The sequence below is a fragment of the Mus musculus genome, chromosome 1, assembly GCF_000001635.26.
Source record: "Mus musculus strain C57BL/6J chromosome 1, GRCm38.p6 C57BL/6J".
Classification (NCBI taxonomy): Eukaryota; Metazoa; Chordata; class Mammalia; order Rodentia; family Muridae; genus Mus; species Mus musculus.
In genome coordinates, this window is record NC_000067.6 from 36,933,745 (window position 1) to 36,954,969 (window position 21,225).

Below are 21,225 nucleotides of genomic sequence, written 5' to 3' on the forward strand. Positions count from 1 at the left end.
TGTTCACCAAGTTGACAGAATATGACTACTGAAATTCAAGGAATTAGCTGGGTGTAGTGGCACACAGCTTTAATCCCAGCCCTCGGGAGGCAGAAACAAGCAATCTACTCCAGTTCAAGACCAGTCTACACAGTTAGTTCCATGACAGTCAGGGAGACCTCGTCGTAGAAAATGACAAAACCAACTAACTGGTGCACTGACATGCTCGCTCTTTCTCCAGTGAGAACTTAGCATCCCACATGCAAGCATGCGTGCTCACTGGGAACCACATGGTTTGGCTCAGGGAAACAATGCTTGCAGGAATCCTAGCCTCGCCAGTTACCAGCTATTCCCTGAGTACTACACCAGTCTCACTATTTTGAGGATCTGAAAATGTTAAAAGTCCTGGAGTCAAGGCAGCGATGGTCTATTATTTATTTACTTTAATCATTTGTTTGCTGTGCATCTGTGTGGGGTGCTGTGCATGAATGCAGGGGAGCATCCAATCTCCCAGGGGAGGAGTTACAGCAAGCTGGGAGCCTCCCACGTGGGTGACTGAAACCTAATGTGGGTCCACAAGAGTATACACATGCCTAACCCTGAGCTATCTCTCCAGCCCCAGGAGTGAAGGAAGGGTCAGATAAGTATAACAACTCATTCTAGTCATAAGCGGAAGCAACACGTGGGAAAGGAAAAATGGTGTCACCCAATATCCTACTGTCACGTTTCCTAAGGACAACTACATCTGAGGGTTTTTACCTATTTTTGACTCTAAACTCCAAGTCATCAGTTTTTAAAAAAAAAAAAAAAAAAAGGAAGGTGAGATCATTTCATGCAAATCTTCATTCAGAACTATGTCCGTGCTGCGGGTGCCTCACAGAGTCTAGTCCAGGAGAAGGAGGCTGCGGGATCACTTAACTGACTGCTGATATAAAATGAATGAATAGATACCACATGCTTGAAAAGAACAGGACTGCACACGAACAGCAAACACTGAGAGGCAGGAGGCTGTGTCTCAGGCACCCTGAGCCGAACAATGGAGGTCGTAGGAAGAGCTGACCAAAGGAGGGGTCACAGGCATTGGCACCTAGTAAAGGGTCAAGACTGAGTTCAATGGGGCCGAAGAATAACACGGCACTAATAACAACTGGGAAATGGAAGGCAGTGTAAGCTAATCCTGCCTAGACTTTAGTGTATGCTGTTGGCCAGACACACAGATGCAGACAGACACCATCCAACTGGCACATGCAGAGCAGTGACAGCTGGCTAGGACACAGTAACAACCAAGAAGTACTAAGTCCATTCCTCACGTAAGGCACAAGCGCTCTCAACAGACAAAATAGAGAATTCTGACCCCTTGGTTTGGCAAGCCAAAAAGAAATCTCAAGCCACAAGGGAGAGCATTTCTAAGATACTGAGAACCCAGTAAAGACAAATTTACTGTGCCGCCGAGAGGAACATGTTTTATCAAGAGTCTGGGTAACAAATTAGATGACTTTACAACTGCCTCCAAAGCTCATCTCTTCAGAGGTGCCTATGAGGACTCACTGTAAGAATTTAGGGAGAGATACTGAAAGGAGGAGAAGATGCTTCTCAGAAAACAAAGGGCACACTTCCCTACTATAGGGCTCCGATGTTTCTGACAACTAAACAGCTTTTAGAAAAAGCAAAACAAGCTCACTCATAGAGTGCTCGTTCTGTACCACCCTATTTAACAGGCTCTAAATTAAAACGTAGCCATTCCACCCAGAGGACAAAACACCCACTCTCCTTAAAATGTAGCTTTACATTAGAAAGTGCACATCTCTCTAATCGATTCTATGAGCCCAAGACAGACAAATCACTAACAGGCTTTTATCTCCCTTCTTCGGGCCTTCAGTCCTAAGCAGTGGGTTCTTATGCTTTGCATAGAGAATACCATTTTCTGTATATGACACAAATACAGCTGAAAACAAAAGTTATGCATGAAACTATCACACATGGGCAGAAAATAAATAAGTGTCTTAATAACACTACAAACTTGGCCTTGCCTTTAACTACCAATTAATGGAAACACACGAGGCCTTCAGATTCAAGCTGTCACCGAATGAAGCAGTCCAAAAATCAGCCCCAAGCTTTATGTACTAGGTAAGTAAATGGTAAATTTAGAGTAAGTCAAAAGGCACCACACCTTCCAAAATCCACTTTACAATGAAATGAATAAGATATTTTAAAAACATCGCCTTTAATCCCAGTACTTGGGAGGCAGAGGCAGGCGGATTTCTGAGTTCGAGGCCAGCCTGGTCTACAGAGTGAGTTCCAGGACAGCCAGGGCTATACAGAGAAACCCTGTCTCGGACAAAAAGACAAAACAACTTATCAGCTGGGCATGTGAGGGCGGAGCAGGGAAAGAGTACTTTCTGCTCTTGCAGAGGATCAGGTTCAGGTCTAAAGACAAGCATCAGACATCTCACAACCATCCATAACTCCAGCTCCAAGGGATCTTACCCCTTCTTCTGTCAAGCACAGAGCATTCATATAGCACACAAGCTTACAGGCAGGCAAAACATTCAAACACATAAAACTTAAAAAAAAAATGCTTGCTTACCATAATGACTGACTTATAAATCAAGATTCCATCAAAAAAAAAAAAAAAAAAAGCACAAGCCTTTAATCCCAGCACTTGGGAGGCAGAGGCAAGCGGATTTCTGAGTTTGAGGCCAGCCTGGTCTACAAAGTGAGTTCCAGGACAGCCAGGGCTATACAGAGAAACCCTGTCTCGAATCAAAAAAAAAAAAGATTCCATCAAAAGTCATAACATATATGTACCTTCACCGTGCATACAGAGAGACAGACAGAAAGAGATTTTCTGTTTTCAGTATGTAAATGTTACTCTCAAGAAAACTCGTGACACTAACCAAGTTATCTGTAGTAATTATAGTGACTTTCTGTCTGACAACTATCTCAAAGTCTTTACAAACATTCAAGCGCAATCAAAGGTCCCTTTCCTCTAGACCAGAGATAACACACTTCACAGATCTGTTAAGATGTGTGCTAAGATACTCGTCCTATCTTAAGACAGGAATGGCTCCTGTGGTCACGTGGTTCAAACACGCAGAACCCCATCGGGCGATCCAGCTTTGCCTGCAGCTTTCCCTTAGGAGACAGGGACTTCTACATTGTCTTGATTTTCTAGGAAATTCTACTGCAATGAAGGGAAAAATATACAAACACACAAAATACCCAGAGAACTACCACTGAATTTGCTGGTAGACCCCTTCTTGGAAAGGTCAAGCTATATTACTTGACACAGAAGATCCTCAGGGAGTAAAGAGATAAACTAAGCTTAGCTATCATTATAAGTCTGACCAAACTTCCTGAAAACAAAAACAAAAACAAAAAAAACAAGAAACAAAAACCAAAAACTCAACAGCACTGGGGCAAATGTTATATTAGTGCCACATCAGAGGCCAAAGACATTGTGTCACAGTCCTGGGTGAAAATCAATTCCATTTTCTCTACTTATTCAAAATAAAAACATGACTGGAATTTGATCTAGAAGCAGCATGTTTTGAGAGTAGAACATTTATTGAGAACGTTTTTGGAACGTGTGATTAAAACCAGACCTACTTATGAGAGACTAAGTCATATGATCTATATTAATATAATTACTCCTAATATCTTACTTAAATAACTATTTGGTCCATACAAACTGTTCCCCCTGATACTGCATAACCACAAAAGCTGTCTGATTCAGCCAGGCCCAGTGGCTGATTCAATCACTTCCTTTCATACTTAACACGCTGGCAGCTATTCTACAGGCTCAGCCCTTATATATATTTATGAATATTAGAGAGGTGCATGGACACGTAAATTATGCAAATGGAAATACACAAATATATTTTAGACTAATGTCTTCAAACAATAACTTTATTTACTTAACTGTACCCCCAAAATTAGTGTATAAAATGACAATTGAAAAATAATACACTTTAGAAGGATAATGAAAACTTAGATTCAATCACTACTTCAGTTCCCAGTTCGTGAGACTCAAAAGCACCTAGCTAGGCGCCTATACCACACAAGGCAATCAATAGCAAAGCAAAGCCAGCGCCCCTCTAGGTCACAGTGAAGCACACAAGTACACATGCCCATTCAATTATCACACTATAAAAGGTTCACTCAACACACATGGGCAAATGTTGGCTACCATGGCCACCCATAACAACACTAAACTAACAGGGGATCATAAATAATAAGAACTATGACAATCCCAGGCCTGACCATCTTAAAGCAGCATTTTTTAATGTTTAAAATAATCTTGCCTCTGCCAAATCCCTGCTTGCCTGTTAACCAGGCTGACTCTGTTTATAGAGTTAAGTGAGAGAATATAATGTTTCTAAGGAAAATAAATAATAAACTGACACAGAGTTGCACTTTAAGGCTAATCTGGTTTACTTTACAGCTGCTAGCCAGTAACAGCGACTTTATACAGGAAAAACAAAAATAATCTAACTAGTTTTCTTCTTAGGGAAAAAAAAAAGCAGCATTCACTGTGAATTAATTCATGAAGGTTCTGTGACTGCTCACACTTCTCCTTGGGCTCACGTTCAGAAACAGGTAGTCCAGAACACCCCCACCCCCAAATTAGTCTTCAAGACTGCAAAGTAATTTCTGATCTTGTCAAAGTACCAGTTTTACAACCTTACAATATTAGAGGAGTTATTAAAACTGGAGTGCGGCTTCAATTGTGAGTTACAGGTGAAGGGTGTGCAAGCTGGGAACTTGACATTCGTTTCTAAGGGCTCACACATCAAAGAGAAAGGCACCGAATTACGTGAGGATATTAAAGCAGAAATGGAAACCGGCTTCCAGTAGCTTACTAGAGGCAAATGAGAGTCTATTTAGGGCTAATAACAAACGATCCTCCATACCGCAAAGGGATAGTGAAGAAGGATACTAAGGAAACAAGAGCCTCTTCAAAGAGATGTCCCAGCAAATAGAAATTTTATAAGCCGTGTATTGAAGCCTTTCCACCAGTCTCGCTTTTTTTTTTTCTTCTTTTTTAACCACCGCATTTTAAAGTGAGCTCGGTCCGCATGCCCAAATTAAAACCTGACAAAGGGAAAACAAGAAAAGCGTCCCGCGATCGACCTAGCAGGAGCCACCAAGAAGCCTAAAAGCGGGGTGCCTCCTCGCATAGCGGGCCAAGTGGCAAGAACCTACAAGAGAGCTCGGGAAGTTTTATGGGCACTGACAGTAGACGAGGGAAAGACCGGGACACGGTGAGGGGAAAGGAATCACGGAGCAGCGGCAGAGCCGCGGCGCGCGGCCGACGCGGCAGCTCGCCGAACCCCGAGTCGCCGGCTCGGGACGGGGCTCGACCCAGCAACTTCGCGCCGGCGCCCGTCGCGGGCCTCCCTCTGCCGCCTGTCGCCCGCCGCCCGCCGCCGGCAACCCACCTTCCTTCTCGGCCCGCGCCGCGGCCACCACGAGGGTCATCACCAGGTGCAGCGCTCCCAGGAGGCCCGCGGCTGCGCTCCGAGGACCCCCGCCTCGGCCAGCCGCGGGCTCCAGCCCGGCCGCGGAGGACGTGGAGGCGGCGGCGGCGGCGGCGGCTGCTCCTCCCGCCCGCTTCCCCATCCTGGCGGGCCGGGGGCCGCCGAGCTCGAGGTCCTGCGCGACCCTTCTCCGCGAGGCGACGGCAGCGGCGCGGGAGCCGTGGTCCGGGCTATGGCCGCGGTGCCCGAGGAGAGAGCGGTTGTGGGCCCAGAGCTCGGGCTCCCGGCGTGGGTCTGGGTCGGTGCGTGCGTGGGAGCGAGAGTGTCAGTCACAGTCTCGGCATCGGCATCGCCTACGAAGAGCCGGAACGGAGAGGCCGCGGGTCAGGCACGGCGGGCGGCCATACTGGAAACGGGCAAGGGCCGCGGGCCCCGGCGCTGGCCTCTAAGGGGCGGGGCAGAGCGCAGGGGCCCGCCCCCTCCGTGCCAATACCTGGGCGGCCCGCCGGTTCGCGTGCTCCCCGTGGACTCCGTGAGCTCCGGCTCCTCGCCCCGCCCTCAGAATCACACGGGCTTCACCGACCGGACGGGCCGGGGCGGCCAACCGCACCCTGTCACTGCCGCACGGCCCGGGAGAAGGAGGGAGAGGGACCCGGGCCGGCCAGGAGTTAAGATGGCGGCCGGAGCTTCACGGAGGCAATGACGGCAGTCACGTGGGAGATAGGGTAGCCACGCTGCGCAGCCGCTTTGGTGCGTGGGCGGGGCCCGGCCGCGCCTCCGACGCCGGGACAAACCCGGGTCTAGTGGTACTGCAATGTCCGAGCCTTTCAGAGGGCTGAGTGCGCATCCGGAGCCCAGCGCCGACAGTCCGTGCCAGTGATTTCTCGGGTCGCACCTCTGCCTCTCGGTGGCTTTGACGTGGGAAGTGTTCAGGGTCCGATTCAATTTCTTGCAGTGCTTCCTTAAGAACGGGGGACCCGCCCTCTTTACATTTGTGTCTTCCAAAGCGTACCCAAGAGGGACTTAATGGAACCTTCGTACCTCTTGTTCACAGGAAGCCCTTTTTATGCAGTTTCTTTGCTTGCTTGTATTTGGAAACTTACCATGTGTGTAAAAAGCATTAGTTGGGGCGGGGTGGAGGAACAAGGCGAGGTGTGCCAGAAATCAGACTGGGTTTTCTCTGTCTTGGAATGATCAATATGTTTCTATGCGCATACTCCTTTCAAAGGCCAAAATCAAAGATGGTGTGTCTTAGTCTCCTGTAAGAAGCACCTCATGTCTCCCAGGTTAAAGTTTGAGTGTGTGTGTGTGTTTTTCTGTGTGTCTGTTTGCTCGATACAAGTCTTAATCTAGGCCCTTTGGGGAAGGGGAAGGAAGGATATTGTCACAGTTTGGTAGCCTGGTCACTTCCCCCCAGAGCCTAGCCCCAGAGTCTTTTTTTGCTTTTCTCAGCTTTTGGTTGAGTTAGTCGATCTATTTAAAAGGCCACATTTGCCTATTGCATGTCTTAGAACAAACTAGAAAAGAAAATGGGATTTCAGAAAACCTTTTTTAAAAGGTACTCAACGTTCTTCCTTCTGCTGTCGTCCTGTTTGTGAAGCAAACATGTAAATTAATAATACATTTTGAAGGCGTCCTCACCCCCGATGGCTTTTGGTTTGCCCCCCACCCCCACCCCCAAGGCATTCTCCTTCTGTAGCCTAGGTTGACCTAGAACTCACTGTGAGCCCAGGCTGGAGTGGAACTCATTGTGTTCCTTAAAAGTCAGTAGAATACTGGGATTAGAGGTATATGCCACCATCCCTGACTGCTGTTTTAAAGAACATTAATTTTTTGAATACTAGCACTGAATTTAAGTTAATGGTTTTCAGTGCTGGGTATCCAACCCAGGGCTTAAATTTTCTTCTTAATGTAATGAAATCTCAATAATTATCTCTAAACTGGCTTTTGAAATGTGCCTAAGGTAAGAGATTTATATGGAAGGTTTCTAACACTGGGAGAAATTAAGCCCAAGGAAATGTAAGTGCTTCACTGGGTCATAGTTTAGCTTCCAGGGTGCTGGCAATAGTCCTTCCTCCACTGCCAAACTCGAGGCAAGCAAGTCCCTCCAACCTTGAAAAGTTCACTTCTCTAAAGCAGGCATCAACCACATTCCATATTAACCCTAGGCTCAAAAGCCCCTTGGGAAACAATTTGCATGTGTCATTGGCACTTGAACATATAGGAACATGTTCAGCAGAGGTCAGCTTCTCATGAATCTACTGCCTCTGCAGTGGGCCCTTTTTCTTAACACAAGTTCTTTCCAAGACCCTATACCTAACTGTGTATTTTTGAGCTGTGTTCTTTTTTTTAAATGGCTCCTTGGAATACTTGAACAGGCTTTTACCTGACTCTTTAGAGTCAGCATTTGGGCAGGGGCAGCCCTAACAGGCAAGGTAGTCTTAGGCCGGCCTGTCACTAACACCAATTAAAGAGACAATTAAGTGAAAAGCAGGGCAAGGAGATTTATTCAGTGTGGCCACAGTGGGAAGAGGAGGGTTAAAGGTCCCCAGCCCGCTCTTAGCAGTGTTTAACACAGGTTTCAGTTTAAACGGAGGGAGGGCAAGAGGTAGTCATACATAAGCAGTCTTGATCAAGGCTTGCCCCTGCCCATTTCTTTCTGTAGTCTCCTTGCAATGTGATCTGAGGAGCTATCCAAATTGTGGCAAATCTCTTCCTGGGAGACAGGTTTCTCCTGAGGCTGGCACCCAGGCCTCAGCCTTTCACTTCCTTCAAAGGGATATTTCTGGGGAAATTCCAATTCCTTGGGGTCCATCGTTTGAATAGTCTGATTGCCAAAGGGAGTGGTTCAAGAGCCTTTTAGATTATCTTTGCCAAGATGGTTCTCGTAGGACTCACCACTGTGAAAATCTTCCCTGTGCCTGATAGACATTGGCAGCATCATACCCAGAGGGTATGACAAGGCCAGGAGGAATGTACTAGAGTAACCTTTGGACGTTAGCAAGATCTGGAACATTGCAGGTGGAGGCTACTTGCTGGTAAAAGTCAGGGAAAACTCTTGAGCCACTGGTTCTTATCCCTGGGATCTGCCACATCAGGCAACTTGTTGCCAATACAAATTATCCTGCTATACCCAAGGTCTGTAACATTCTAAACAGGATAAGCTCAGTCATCAACTCTCTGGGTGATTTTTGATGCATCCTCCAAACAGAAAACTCACCATTTATTAGCCCTTGAGGTTGTGGAGTCTCTGAATCTTTTGTTGTTCATTTTTGTTCTCTACCCAAATTAGGGAATCACCACTGGAGACAGCAGGTCAAGGGATTCCAGTTCATGTTGGTTTACATTGGAGCCCTCCACTTCATTAGCACTATTGATGCTAATGAATGTTACTCAGTTTTGCTGGCTTCTGTTTATTGATCTGTAAAATGGGTATTATGAGCTGCCTAATAAGTTAAAAAATTAAGCAGAGTATGTTGTAAGAAAAAACAGTTTGGAAGAGGTGGGAGGAAGGACAGAAAAGTGGGTGGACTTGATCAATGCATGTCCAAAAATATTACATGCTAATGTCTACAGCTTGGAAAGGTCAATAGCTAGAGTTTTTCTTTTTCTTTTTTCTTTTTTTAATTGCGTTTAGTGTGTGTGTGTGTGTGTGTGTGTGTGTGTGTGTGTGTGTGTGTGTGGAGGTGAGAGGACATCTTGGGAAAGTTGCTTCTCTCCTACCACCATGGGTCCTGAGACTTGAACTCAGCTCATCAGTTTTGGTAGAAAGTGCCTTTACTTGCTGAGCCATCTCACAGCCCCAAGAGTAACAATTTTTACATTTTGCGGAGGGAGTGTGTTACTGTAGTGCACATGTAGAGGTCAGAACATACCTTTGGTTCAGTTCTCCCCTCCTCTGGCATGTCAGGGACAGAAATAAGGTCATTTAGATAAGCAGCAGGGTGCCCTTACCTGCTGAGCACTCTCTCAGGCCCAAATTATAGGTTGTTTGTATTTTAAATAAGAGTAAAATGTATATGTAAAACTTATAATGTCTGGCTCAAGGAAGAGTCACAAAAATAGTTATTAATGAGTATCCAGTTTCCAAAACACTATATCAAACAGTAAGTCTTTAAAAAAACAAACAAGCAAACAAAAACAAAAAAAAACACTAACCAATTTATACTCCAAAATACACCCCAGAATATTTAAGGGGAATCCCCACCTCAGGTCAGAGCCAAAGCCCTCATGATGGCTCCCACAGCTCCACACATCCAGGCTCACCATGGTCCTCGATGGCTGTTCCTCCTGCATCCTCTAGGCAAGGTGTAGCTCAGTGTCTCTGGCTGCTCCCTGAAGCACCTCCACCTCCTCACCAACACACCATTGATTACCCCCCTTGTGTGTATGTGTGTGTGTATTAGTGTTCTTATATATTTGAGCACACACACACACGCACAAAGACAGAAGCAGGAAGGAAGATAGTGTTGGGATCCCTGGAGTCCTGTGTCTCTGGCTCCCCAAATGATGCACACTTGCACACGGTTCCCTGCCACTCAATGCTACCCACACCTCCAGGTGCAGCTTTACATACCAGCCTGCCTCCTGCCGCTGCTGTTTCCACGCACTTGTCTCACAGTCATCTTAAACTGGGATGACCTCTAATCTTCCCTTCCCCAAGCCTACTCCACCCACCACTGTTCTTATCTCCAGGGCAACTCCAGCCCTCAAGTTGTTCAGTGAAAAAAAAAAAAAAAAAAACAAACTAGGCATTGCACTCTGTTCAGTCCCAAACTGCTTGTGGCCTCTCCTGCCGGGCTCCTTTACGGGCTCTGCCATCTCCCTGCATTTCAGCTAAAGCAGGATAGATCTCCTCATCCACCTGGAAAAGGGAAAATTCCTACTACTGGCCTCAGCCCTTGAGACATCACCTTGGAATGCGCTGCTGCAATACCTGGTTCTGACCAACTGGAGCTGATCAAGGAACGTACCAGAAATCTGAGTGACCCCACTATGGGTCCTTATTTGATCCAATGGCAGACTTGTTCCAGTCCTGCGAGCAAAAGGATCTGTCATTGTTATTTTGTCCTACCCGGAATTTTTTATCCTCAATTAGCATAACCACCAGGGACCACCCTCCCTCCCTCTGTCTTCCATCTTTTCCTTGACTTTTCCCAACTTACAAACTGCTTCTCCAACAAGTGCCTTTGATTTGTATGCATCTGTGTAGTTTGGGTGGCCTGTGTTTTATACTTGACACTCCTGCAGAGATCCCATCTCAGGGTCAAAGCCAAAGAGCTTCTGATGGCTCCAAAAGCTACACAATCTGTCTCACCATGGTCTTTGACAGCTGTCCCTTCTTCTCACCTCCTGGCTTTGTGAATCGTGTCTCTGGCCACTGCCATGCTGGTCACCCCAGGGCCTACTTTCTAGGTAATCCCTCTACCCGAATCACCTCTGCCTCCTCACCAGCACACCACAGACTGCTCCCCTTGTCTTCAGTTGTCTCTGTCCATGTGTTCTGTTGTATGAACAAAGCCCACAGCAATGGAGAGACTGAGTGAGCAGCCACACAGCCTATTGTCTCTAATCTTCAGTCTACAGTGCCATCTGCTCAGACTAAGCCCTAGACTTTGTGATCTGATTGGTTTCTTGGAGTAACAACAGCATACAGGACACCTTCCAAAGGATAAGGCAAAATTGGAGAAACAGGTTCCCCCACTTGGTGGGTTGCCATGACTGTTACTCTTTTAAACAAGAGAAAAGCCGAATTCATAAAGCTTAAGCTTTGAGCCTGTTCAATTATGTAAATTACCCTACGGATGCCCTTGATAGGGCAAATAGGTGGGATCCTCTGCAGAGGACCGCACGCTGCAGTCCACATTAACAGTGATTCCTCCTATCTGAACAATGGTACTTATTGTTTTTGTTGTTCTTATTTGAGACAGAGTCTTGCTTAGAAGCCCAGGCTAGCCTCAAACTCATGACAATCCTGTGTCAGCTTCCCAAATGCTGGAATTCTAGGCAGAAGCTATGGTGCTGGGCTCCTATCTGAATATCTTTTTATTTATATATTCCTCAATGAAATCAAATTCCTTTCCAATTTACAAACCCTCATGAACTAAGATCTTGTCCATGACCACAACCATGCCCAGGACCCACCTTCACTAACAAACATATAACTCAGAAATAATATCAGAGGAAAGCAACTAATGCAATGGCCACAGGTTAACAAGAGTTTGAAACCAGGCGGGCTGGCAGGGCACTGGGGAAGCAGAAGAAGGGGGACTGTCACAAGTTCAAGGTCATCCTAGTCTACATAGTGAGTTTCAGGCCAGTTTCAGTGTTACTAGTAATACTCTATTTCAAAAACCCCCAAACAACCAATGAAATAAATATTAACAGGAAAAGGCTCAGCAAATGATCTGTGCAAGTTCTTGAGGGGAGTGCTTTGTTTAAAAAAGTTTTCTTCACAGTTTGCTTAGAAGGTGAGAAATGATCTCATAATTAATAATTTTAAATTAGCAAACACAATGTATATTTGCTTACCACGTGTGACAAGATAATTTGTAACGATGTATCCATTGTGGGATGACTTCCCAAAGCTAATGGACACGCAGCATTACCTCACACACTTACTTATTTTTTTGAGTAGGAACACTTACAATCTATCCCCTTCGCAGGCTTCAGCGTGTAAGCTATTATTAACTCTAGTCCCCATCAGCTGTTAGAAAGGTTGGAGGCTTTGCGCCAGTCTCTGATCTCCATAAAGTATGTCCTGACAATTTGTGGAAAACACGGAGTTGCTATGTATGTGGGAGAAAATGCTAGTTTGGACCATGATCACTGAGAGCCCCCTGGAGCGTTATAAGAAATACCTCTAGCAATGGGGAAAAACAAATGGCAGGAACTACTTTTCCATGTTTAGTGAGGCTGGCTTTGAGAACACCCTTTTCACTTTGGCCGTGACTAATATTTGGCCTTACTCAATTTCAGCTTCCACGATTTCCTACCCTTAACAGTGATTTAAAAAAAAAAAAAAGTGAATAGGTTAGTTGTAAGGCCTGAATGGACCTAGTCCCAAGGAGATGAGTAGTGCAAACAGGCACTCAGTAGTAACAGTGTTACAACAGTGATTATTGCCAAAAAGGGAAACCAGGCCCAGAAATTCTAGGACTGGTCCAAGATAACGGCAGAGCAGAGACACAACTCCTGGTCTAGGGTCATGCCTTCTGTTCCGTCTTCAGGGCCAATTAATGGAAAGGTTTGTGTGTCTGTGGGGTTTTATTTGGCAAAGTACTTTTATAATTATTAAAGGTGAAAGAATTAAAAATGTCTTGCCCTACAGAAATGATGGCAAAAGAGCAATTAAGGAATATCATAAGAGCTGGGCGTGGTGGCGCACACCTTTAATCTCAGCACTCGGGAGGCAGAGGCAGGTGGATTTCTGAGTTCGAGGCCAGCCTGGTCTACAAAGTGAGTTCCAGGACAGTCAGGGCTGCACAGAGAAACCCTGTCTCGAAAAACCAAAAACCAAAAACCAAAAATTAAAAAAAAAGAAAAAAAGAAAAAAGGAATATCCTAAAAGGTGAATGAGGGGCTGGAGAGTCGGCTCAGCAGTTATGAGCACTGGCTGCCCTTCCAAAAGACTGGGGTTCAGTTCCCAATAGCCACATGGCAGCTTCTGATTGTCTGCAGCTCCAATGCCAGGGGACCCAACAACCTCATGCAGACATACAAGCAAGGGAAACACCAGTTCACATTCAATAAATCATTAGAAACAGATCAAAAACAGCACGGTGAACGAAAGGACTCCCCAGTCGGGTTTTCACTAAAACACGCTCAATTGTTGTCTCGAGGTTTCTAAAATCAACTAAAGCCTGAGTGTTTTTATCTGCATTGTGGAGGATGGTTTTGCTCACTAGTTTTTGTCAGCTTCACATAAACTAGTGTTACCCGGGAAGAGAAAACATCAACTGAAGAATTGCCTCCATCAGATTGGCCAGTGGGGAAATCCCTAGGGCATTTTCTTGATTAATAGTTGATACAAGAGAGCTCTGCCTCCTATGGGAACCGTCACCCCTGGGCAGGAGTGCTAGATTATATACAAGGAGCGAGCCATGGGGAACAAACCAGTAAGCAGCATTCTTCCATGGTCTCTGCTTCAGTACTTGTCTCCAAGTTCTTGCATTGGCTTCTCTCAATGCTGGACCCATAAAGCAAATATATCCGGCCCCTCCCCTGCAAGTTGTTTTTGGTCAGTGTTTTATCACAGCAATAGAAAGCAAACCAGGACGGAAACCGCAGTGATGAATTTCAGTGTTTCCCTCTCCGAACACACATTCATTCAGGAATAACCTCGACCACCCCAGCAGAAAGCAGGGAGGGCTCCGGGGTGCCTTCTACCGTCAGCTGGCATTTCTGACAAGAACTGACAGTTCACTACTTCCACTTTCACACACACACACACATTCTCCAGAACAAGTCATGTGATCAGAGCTAACTTCAAGACACGGGGGGGGGGGGGGGGAGAGCTCAGTTCTCTTACACAGTTAGAAGAAGGAGCTGAGACTATTCATACATAGTCCTGTGACAGGGGTTGTCTTCTTTTGGGGGGAGGGGAGTGGGTCATACGGAATAAAAAAAATGAAATGATGGCTGTACAGGTTTTGTGTGTCAACTTGACACACACTGGAGTCATCACAGAGAAAGGAGTGTCTCTTGATGAAATGCCTCCATGAGATCCAGCTGTAAGACATTTTCTCAATTAGTGGTCAACGGGGCCAGGCCCAGCCCACTGTGGGTGGTGCCATCCCTGGGCTGGTGGTCCTGGGTTCTATAAGAAAGCAAGCTGAGCAAGCCAGGGGAAGCAAGCCAGTGAGCAGCACCCTCCGTGGCCTCTGCGTCAGTTCCTGCCTCCAGGTTCCTATCCTGTCCTGACTTCCTTTGGTGATGAACAACAATGTGGAAGTTTACGCTGTGTAAACCCTTTCCTCCCCAACTTGCTTCTTGGTCATGATGTTTGTGCAGGAATAGAAACCCTGACTAAGACAATGGCCCAAAGGGGGGGGGGGGGAAAGAAAACTGTTTTTATTTTCCAGGAGTCCTCAAGTTATAAAGAACAGCCTTACAGTTTGGTTGTTTGTTGCCTTAATATATTTTATTATTAATTTTTTAAAGGGGGGGGTCTTTTATTTTCAATGATATGTATATTGAGGGTTATGTACACAGGAGTATGGGTGCCCATGGAGACCAGAAGAAAGTATTGGATCCCTTGGAGCTGAAGCTTTAAGTGGTTGTGAGCTGTCTGGCATGGGACTAGGGTTCTCTGCAGGAAGAATACAAGCTCTGTTTTGGTTTTTTGGGGGGGGGTTGTTTGTTTGTTTGTTTTTGTTTTTGTTTTTGTTTTTGGTTTTTCGAGACAGGGTTTCTCTGTATAGCCCTGGCTATCCTGGAACTCACTTTGTAGACCAGGCTGGCCTCGAACTCAGAAATCTGCCTGCCTCTGCCTCCCGAGTGCTGGGATTAAAGGCGTGCGCCACGACACCCGGCTTAGAATACAAGCTCTTAACCACTGAGCTCTAGTCTCTGAAAATACTTCAGTTGTAGGGAAGTCAGGGTAGTCAGGTTGTTTTTCTTTTTTTTTAATTTTTAAGTTTAAACACTAATAAAAGAAATAGAAGAATATTTGCCTATTGAAACAGTTTTTTAATAAGGTGGGTTTTGCTATGTAGCTCAGCCCAGCCTTGAACCCACAGTCTTCCTTCCTTTGCTATGTAGCTCAGCCCAGCCTTGAACGCACAGTCGTCTTCCTTCCTTCCCAGGTGCTAAGATCCCAAGCACATCCCACCACACCTGCTTAGCCTGACTGACATGTTCATTTGTTTCTGAGACCAGCTCTAACTCTGGAGGGTAAGGTAGTTTGGATCTCCTCTATAACCCAAGTTGGCCTCAAATTCATAGCCCTCCCGTCTCTGCTTTTAAAGTTCTGGGATCACAAGCTTACACCACCATGGCTCTCTATTATAGGTATTTAAAAAGAGACAGTGCCTTTCAGAAATCCATACAGCAATAGTTACGAATGACATGGCATAATGAGATTAATTTTAAAAGAATAGAAGTAGTGAGTGAGGCTACCTATGAGCAGAGATTGGCTATGGATCAGTGATCAAAACTGAGTGATCAGTACATAGAGCTTGGTTGCTTAGACTAATACCTCTACTTTTAGATATGATGGAATTTTCCACAATAAAAAGTGTGAAACACATACAGATACTACAATATACCCTCAGCCGCCATACCCCCATCCTCCTCAGGTTTCTTCCTCTATGGATGGATAACAAGGGACCTGAGACCATTGTTGGTACCCATGGAGCCAACCAAAAAGCTCATCAAGCCCTGGGAAATGCTCACACAAGGAACTCCTGCCCTTGCCCAGCACTTGAAACCAGCAGCTTTTGCCCAACCTGGCAGCACCAACAAAGGGACTGGAGCCTTCCCGGGGCAAGATGGCTCATGTAGCTCATGTGGCTCAGATCCAGCTCTGCAGCAGCTCAACTCCTCTGCTTACTCGTGACCCTGGCAGGATTCCCAAGTTCCTTCACACTGTAACACAGTAGGCAGAGAGATCTACAATGTCTGCGTGGCATTCAAAAGTCTGAGTGTGACCTGGGACGTGACATAATGCCTTAGCAGGAATGTTCTTCCTCCCTGAGAGATGCTGAGCCTTCAGCACAGATCTCCTCTGAGCCTGACATCCTAGAGTCAAGCTACTGCATGCCTGTTCCTAATAGAAATGCTTGCTCAGGCAGTCCTTGGGCATGTCTGGATAGATGCCATCCTCCTTCTGAGAGCACTGCTACCCTGCACATGAATACAAGTTGTTGTTCTTGGCGACATTTTCTGCCCTTCCTTGGAGGATGAACTACAAACTCCTATCCCAAGGTAGCTTAATCAGACGTTTGCAATTTCTTGTTAAGAGATATGAATATTAACGATGAGACTACATAATACCACTGGCAGAACTTATATCTGAAATCTGCAGAGATTCCCAGGGCCCTGGGTACCCCCCTCCTGAGGACTGTTGCTTAGTGGCTTAGTTTCTCTTCTGTTGCTATGACAGAATACTTGGGACAAAGTAATTTATGAACAAAAACATACTCTCATGGTTCTACAGCCTGAAAAACCCAACATGGCAGGCTGTCAGTATCTTATGGGGACCTTCCTGCTCTATGGTAACAAAGCAGGAAGGCATTAATGGTGGGAGGAAGCCAAACTCTTCCTCTGTTAGGGAAGCCAGTGAGCTCACTGTGAGAGCCCCAACCTCAGGGCCTCATCCAATCCTAAGTATCTCCCAAAGGCCCACTTAGGTGTTAAGATTTTTAGAGATACTTCCAAATCATGGATAGCACTCAGTGCCATCAAGTAGATATGCCGAGGCTCCTTCCTTTGCTGTGTACCTTTTAAGTTTATTTATTTATTTATAGATAGATAGATAGATAGATAGATAGATAGATAGATAGATAGATAGATATAGAGATATGAGTGTTTTGCCTGAGGAGGTCAAGAGGGAGTGTTGGGTCCTTTAGAACTGGAGTTTCAGACAGTTGCAGGTAGTTCGCATCAATACAATTCATTCTTTTCTCTTTTTTTCTTTTCTTTTCTTTTACTGTCTTTTCTTTTCTCTCTCTCTTTCTTTCTTTCTTTCTTTCTTTCTTTCTTTCTTTCTTTTTTTTTTTTTTTTTTTTTTGAGACAGGGTCTCTCGGTCTCTCTACATAGCCCTGGCTGTCCTGGAACTCTCTCTCTCTGTAGAGTAGGCTAACTGGCCTCAAATTCACCAGTATCTACCCATCTCTGCCTCCTGAGTGCTGGTATTAAAGGTGTGTGCCACTATGCCCAGCCTTAATTTATTCTTTTGCTTGCATGTCTGTATGTGTCTGCATATGTGTGCGTACACATGTGTGTGTGTAAATCCAAGGTTGAAACAGGCCATCATCCTTTTTTTTTTTTTTCCATTTTTTATTAGGTATTTAGCTCATTTACATTTCCAATGCTATACCAAAAGTCCCCCTTACCCACCCACCCCCACTCCCCTACCCACCCACTCCCCCCCTTTGGCCCTGGCGTTCCCCTGTACCGGGGCACACAAAGTCTGCGTGTCCAATGGGCCTCTCTTTCCAGTGATGGCCGACTAGGCCATCTTTTGATACATATGCAGCTAGAGTCAAGAGCTCAGGGGTACTGGTTAGTTCATAATGTTGTTCCACCTATAGGGTTGAAGATCCCTTTAGCTCCTTGGGTACTTTCTCTAGCTCCTCCATTGGGAGCCCTGTGATCCATCCATTAGCTGACTGTGAGCATCCACTTCTGTGTTTGCTAGGCCCCGGCATAGTCTCACAAGAGACAGCTACATCTGGGTCCTTTCGATAAAATCTTGCTAGTATATGCAATGGTGTCAGCGTTTGGATGCTGATTATGGGGTGGATCCCTGGATATGGCAGTCTCTACATGGTCCATCCTTTCATCTCAGCTCCAAACTTTGTTTCTGTAACTCCTTCCATGGGTGTTTTGTTCCCACTTCTAAGGAGGGGCATAGTGTCCACACTTCAGTCTTCATTTTTCTTGAGTTTCATGTGTTTAGGAAATTGTATCTTATATCGTGGGTATCCTAGGTTTTGGGCTAGTATCCACTTATCAGTGAGTACATATTGTGTGAGTTCCTTTGTGATTGTGTTACCTCACTCAGGATGATGCTCTCCAGGTCCATCCATTTGGCTAGGAATTTCATAAATTCATTCTTTTTAATAGCTGAGTAGTACTCCATTGTGTAGATGTACCACATTTTCTGTATCCATTCCTCTGTTGAGGGGCATCTGGGTTCTTTCCAGTTTCTGGCTATTATAAATAAGGCTGCTATGAACATAGTGGAGCATGTGTCCTTCTTACCAGTTGGGGCTTCTTCTGGATATATGCCCAGGAGAGGTATTGCTGGATCCTCCGGTAGTACTATGTCCAATTTTCTGAGGAACCGCCAGACTGATTTCCAGAGTGGTTGTACAAGCCTGCAATCCCACCAACAATGGAGGAGTGTTCCTCTTTCTCCACATCCTCGCCAGCATCTGCTGTCACCTGAATTTTTGATCTTAGCCATTCTCACTGGTGTGAGGTGGAATCTCAGGGTTGTTTTGATTTGCATTTCCCTGATGATTAAGGATGTTGAACATTTTTTCAGGTGCTTCTCTGCCATTCGGTATTCCTCAGGTGAGAATTCTTTGTTCAGTTCTGAGCCCCATTTTTTAAGGGGGTTATTTGATTTTCTGAGGTCCACCTTCTTGAGTTCTTTATATATGTTGGATATTAGTCCCCTATCTGATTTAGGATAGGTAAAGATCCTTTCCCAGTCTGTTGGTGGTCTTTTTGTCTTATAGACAGTGTCTTTTGCCTTGCAGAAACTTTGGAGTTTCATTAGGTCCCATTTGTCAATTCTCGATCTTACAGCACAAGCCATTGCTGTTCTGTTCAGGAATTTTTCCCCTGTGCCCATATCTTCAAGGCTTTTCCCCACTTTCTCCTCTATAAGTTTCAGTGTCTCTGGTTTTATGTGAAGTTCCTTGATCCACTTAGATTTGACCTTAGTACAAGGAGATAAGTATGGATCGATTCGCATTCTTCTACATGATAACAACCAGTTGTGCCAGCACCAATTGTTGAAAATGCTGTCTTTCTTCCACTGGATGGTTTTGGCTCCCTTGTCGAAGATCAAGTGACCATAGGTGTGTGGGTTCATTTCTGGGTCTTCAATTCTATTCCATTGGTCCACTTGTCTGTCTCTATACCAGTACCATGCAGTTTTTATCACAATTGCTCTGTAGTAAAGCTTTAGGTCAGGCATGGTGATTCCACCAGAGGTTCTTTTATCCTTGAGAAGAGTTTTTGCTATCCTCGGTTTTTTGTTATTCCAGATGAATTTGCAAATTGCTCCTTCTAATTCGTTGAAGAATTGAGTTGGAATTTTAATGGGGATTGCATTGAATCTGTAGATTGCTTTTGGCAAGATAGCCATTTTTACAATGTTGGTCCTGCCAATCCATGAGCATGGGAGATCTTTCCATCTTCTGAGATCTTCTTTAATTTCTTTCTTCAGGGACTTGAAGTTTTTATCATACAGATCTTTCACTTCCTTCGTTAGAGTCACGCCGAGATATTTTATATTATTTGTGGCTATTGAGAAGGGTGTTGTTTCCCTAATTTCTTTCTCAGCCTGTTTATTCTTTGTGTAGAGAAAGGCCATTGACTTGTTTGAGTTAATTTTATATCCAGCTACTTCACCGAAGCTGTTTATCAGGTTTAGGAGTTCTCTGTTGGAATTTTTAGGGTCACTTATATATACTATCATATCATCTGCAAAAAGTGATATTTTGACTTCCTCTTTTCCAATTTGTATCCCCTTGATCTCCTTTTGTTGTCGAATTGCTCTGGCTAATACTTCAAGTACTATGTTGAAAAGGTAGGGAGAAAGTGGGCAGCCTTGTCTAGTCCCTGATTTTAGTGGGATTGCTTCCAGCTTCTCTCCATTTACTTTGATGTTGGCTACTGGTTTGCTGTAGATTGCTTTTATCATGTTTAGGTATTGGCCTTGAATTCCTGATCTTTCCAGAACTTTTATCATGAATGGGTGTTGGATCTTGTCAAATGCTTTTTCTGCATCTAACGAGATGATCATGTGGTTTTTGTCTTTGAGTTTGTTTATATAATGGATTACATTGATGGATTTTCGTATATTAAACCATCCCTGCATCCCTGGAATAAAACCTACTTGGTCAGGATGGATGATTGCTTTAATGTGTTCTTGGATTCGGTTAGCGAGAATTTTATTAAGGATTTTTGCATCGATGTTCATAAGAGAAATTGGTCTGAAGTTCTCTATCTTTGTTGGATCTTTCTGTGGTTTAGGTATCAGAGTAATAGTGGCTTCATAAAATGAGTTGGGTAGAATACCTTCTACTTCTATCTTGTGAAAAAGTTTGTGCAGAACTGGAGTTAGATCTTCTTTGAAGGTCTGATAGAACTCTGCACTAAACCCGTCTGGTCCTGGGCTTTTTTTGGCTGGGAGACTATTAATAACTGCTTCTATTTCTTTAGGGGATATGGGACTGTTTAGAAGGTCAACTTGATCCTGATTCAACTTTGGTACCTGGTATCTGTCCAGAAATTTGTCCATTTCGTCCAGGTTTTCCAGTTTTGTTGAGTATAGCCTTTTGTAGAAGGATCTGATGGTGTTTTGGATTTCTTCAGGATCTGTTGTTATGTCTCCCTTTTCATTTCTGATTTTGTTAATTAGGATTTTGTCCCTGTGCCCTTTAGTGAGTCTAGCTAAGGGTTTATCTATCTTGTTGATTTTCTCAAAGAACCAACTCCTCGTTTGGTTAATTCTTTGAATAGTTCTTCTTGTTTCCACTTGGTTGATTTCACCCCTGAGTTTGATTATTTCCTGCCGTCTACTCCTCTTGGGTGAATTTGCTTCCTTTTTTTCTAGAGCTTTTAGATGTGTTGTCAAGCTGCTAGTATGTGCTCTCTCCCGTTTTTTCTTGAAGGCACTCATAGCTATGAGTTTCCCTCTTAGAAATGCTTTCATTGTGTCCCAAAGGTTTGGGTACGTTGTGGCTTCATTTTCATTAAACTCTAAAAAGTCTTTAATTTCTTTCTTTATTCCTTCCTTGACCAAGGTATCATTGAGAAGAGTGTTGTTCAGTTTCCATGTGAATGTTGGCTTTCTGTTATTTA

General features: G+C 44.7%; 1 protein-coding gene across 4 annotated transcripts in view; it reads right to left on the reverse strand.

Annotated features, from left to right (window-relative positions):
• Window positions 1-5,870, reverse strand: part of Tmem131 (transmembrane protein 131) — a 147,426-nt gene extending 141,556 nt beyond the window's left edge. For 3 of the 4 annotated variants that reach the window (XM_017321814.2, XM_006496150.3, XM_006496152.3), the window contains exon 1: window positions 5,421-5,870. In XM_017321814.2, coding sequence (XP_017177303.1) covers window positions 5,421-5,601 — 181 coding nt within the window. In that variant the 5' untranslated portion in view covers window positions 5,602-5,870. The remainder of the gene's footprint in view (window positions 1-5,420) is intronic. The other variant, NM_018872.2, reaches the window with a different exon arrangement.
• Between the last annotated feature and the right edge of the window lie 15,355 nt (window positions 5,871-21,225).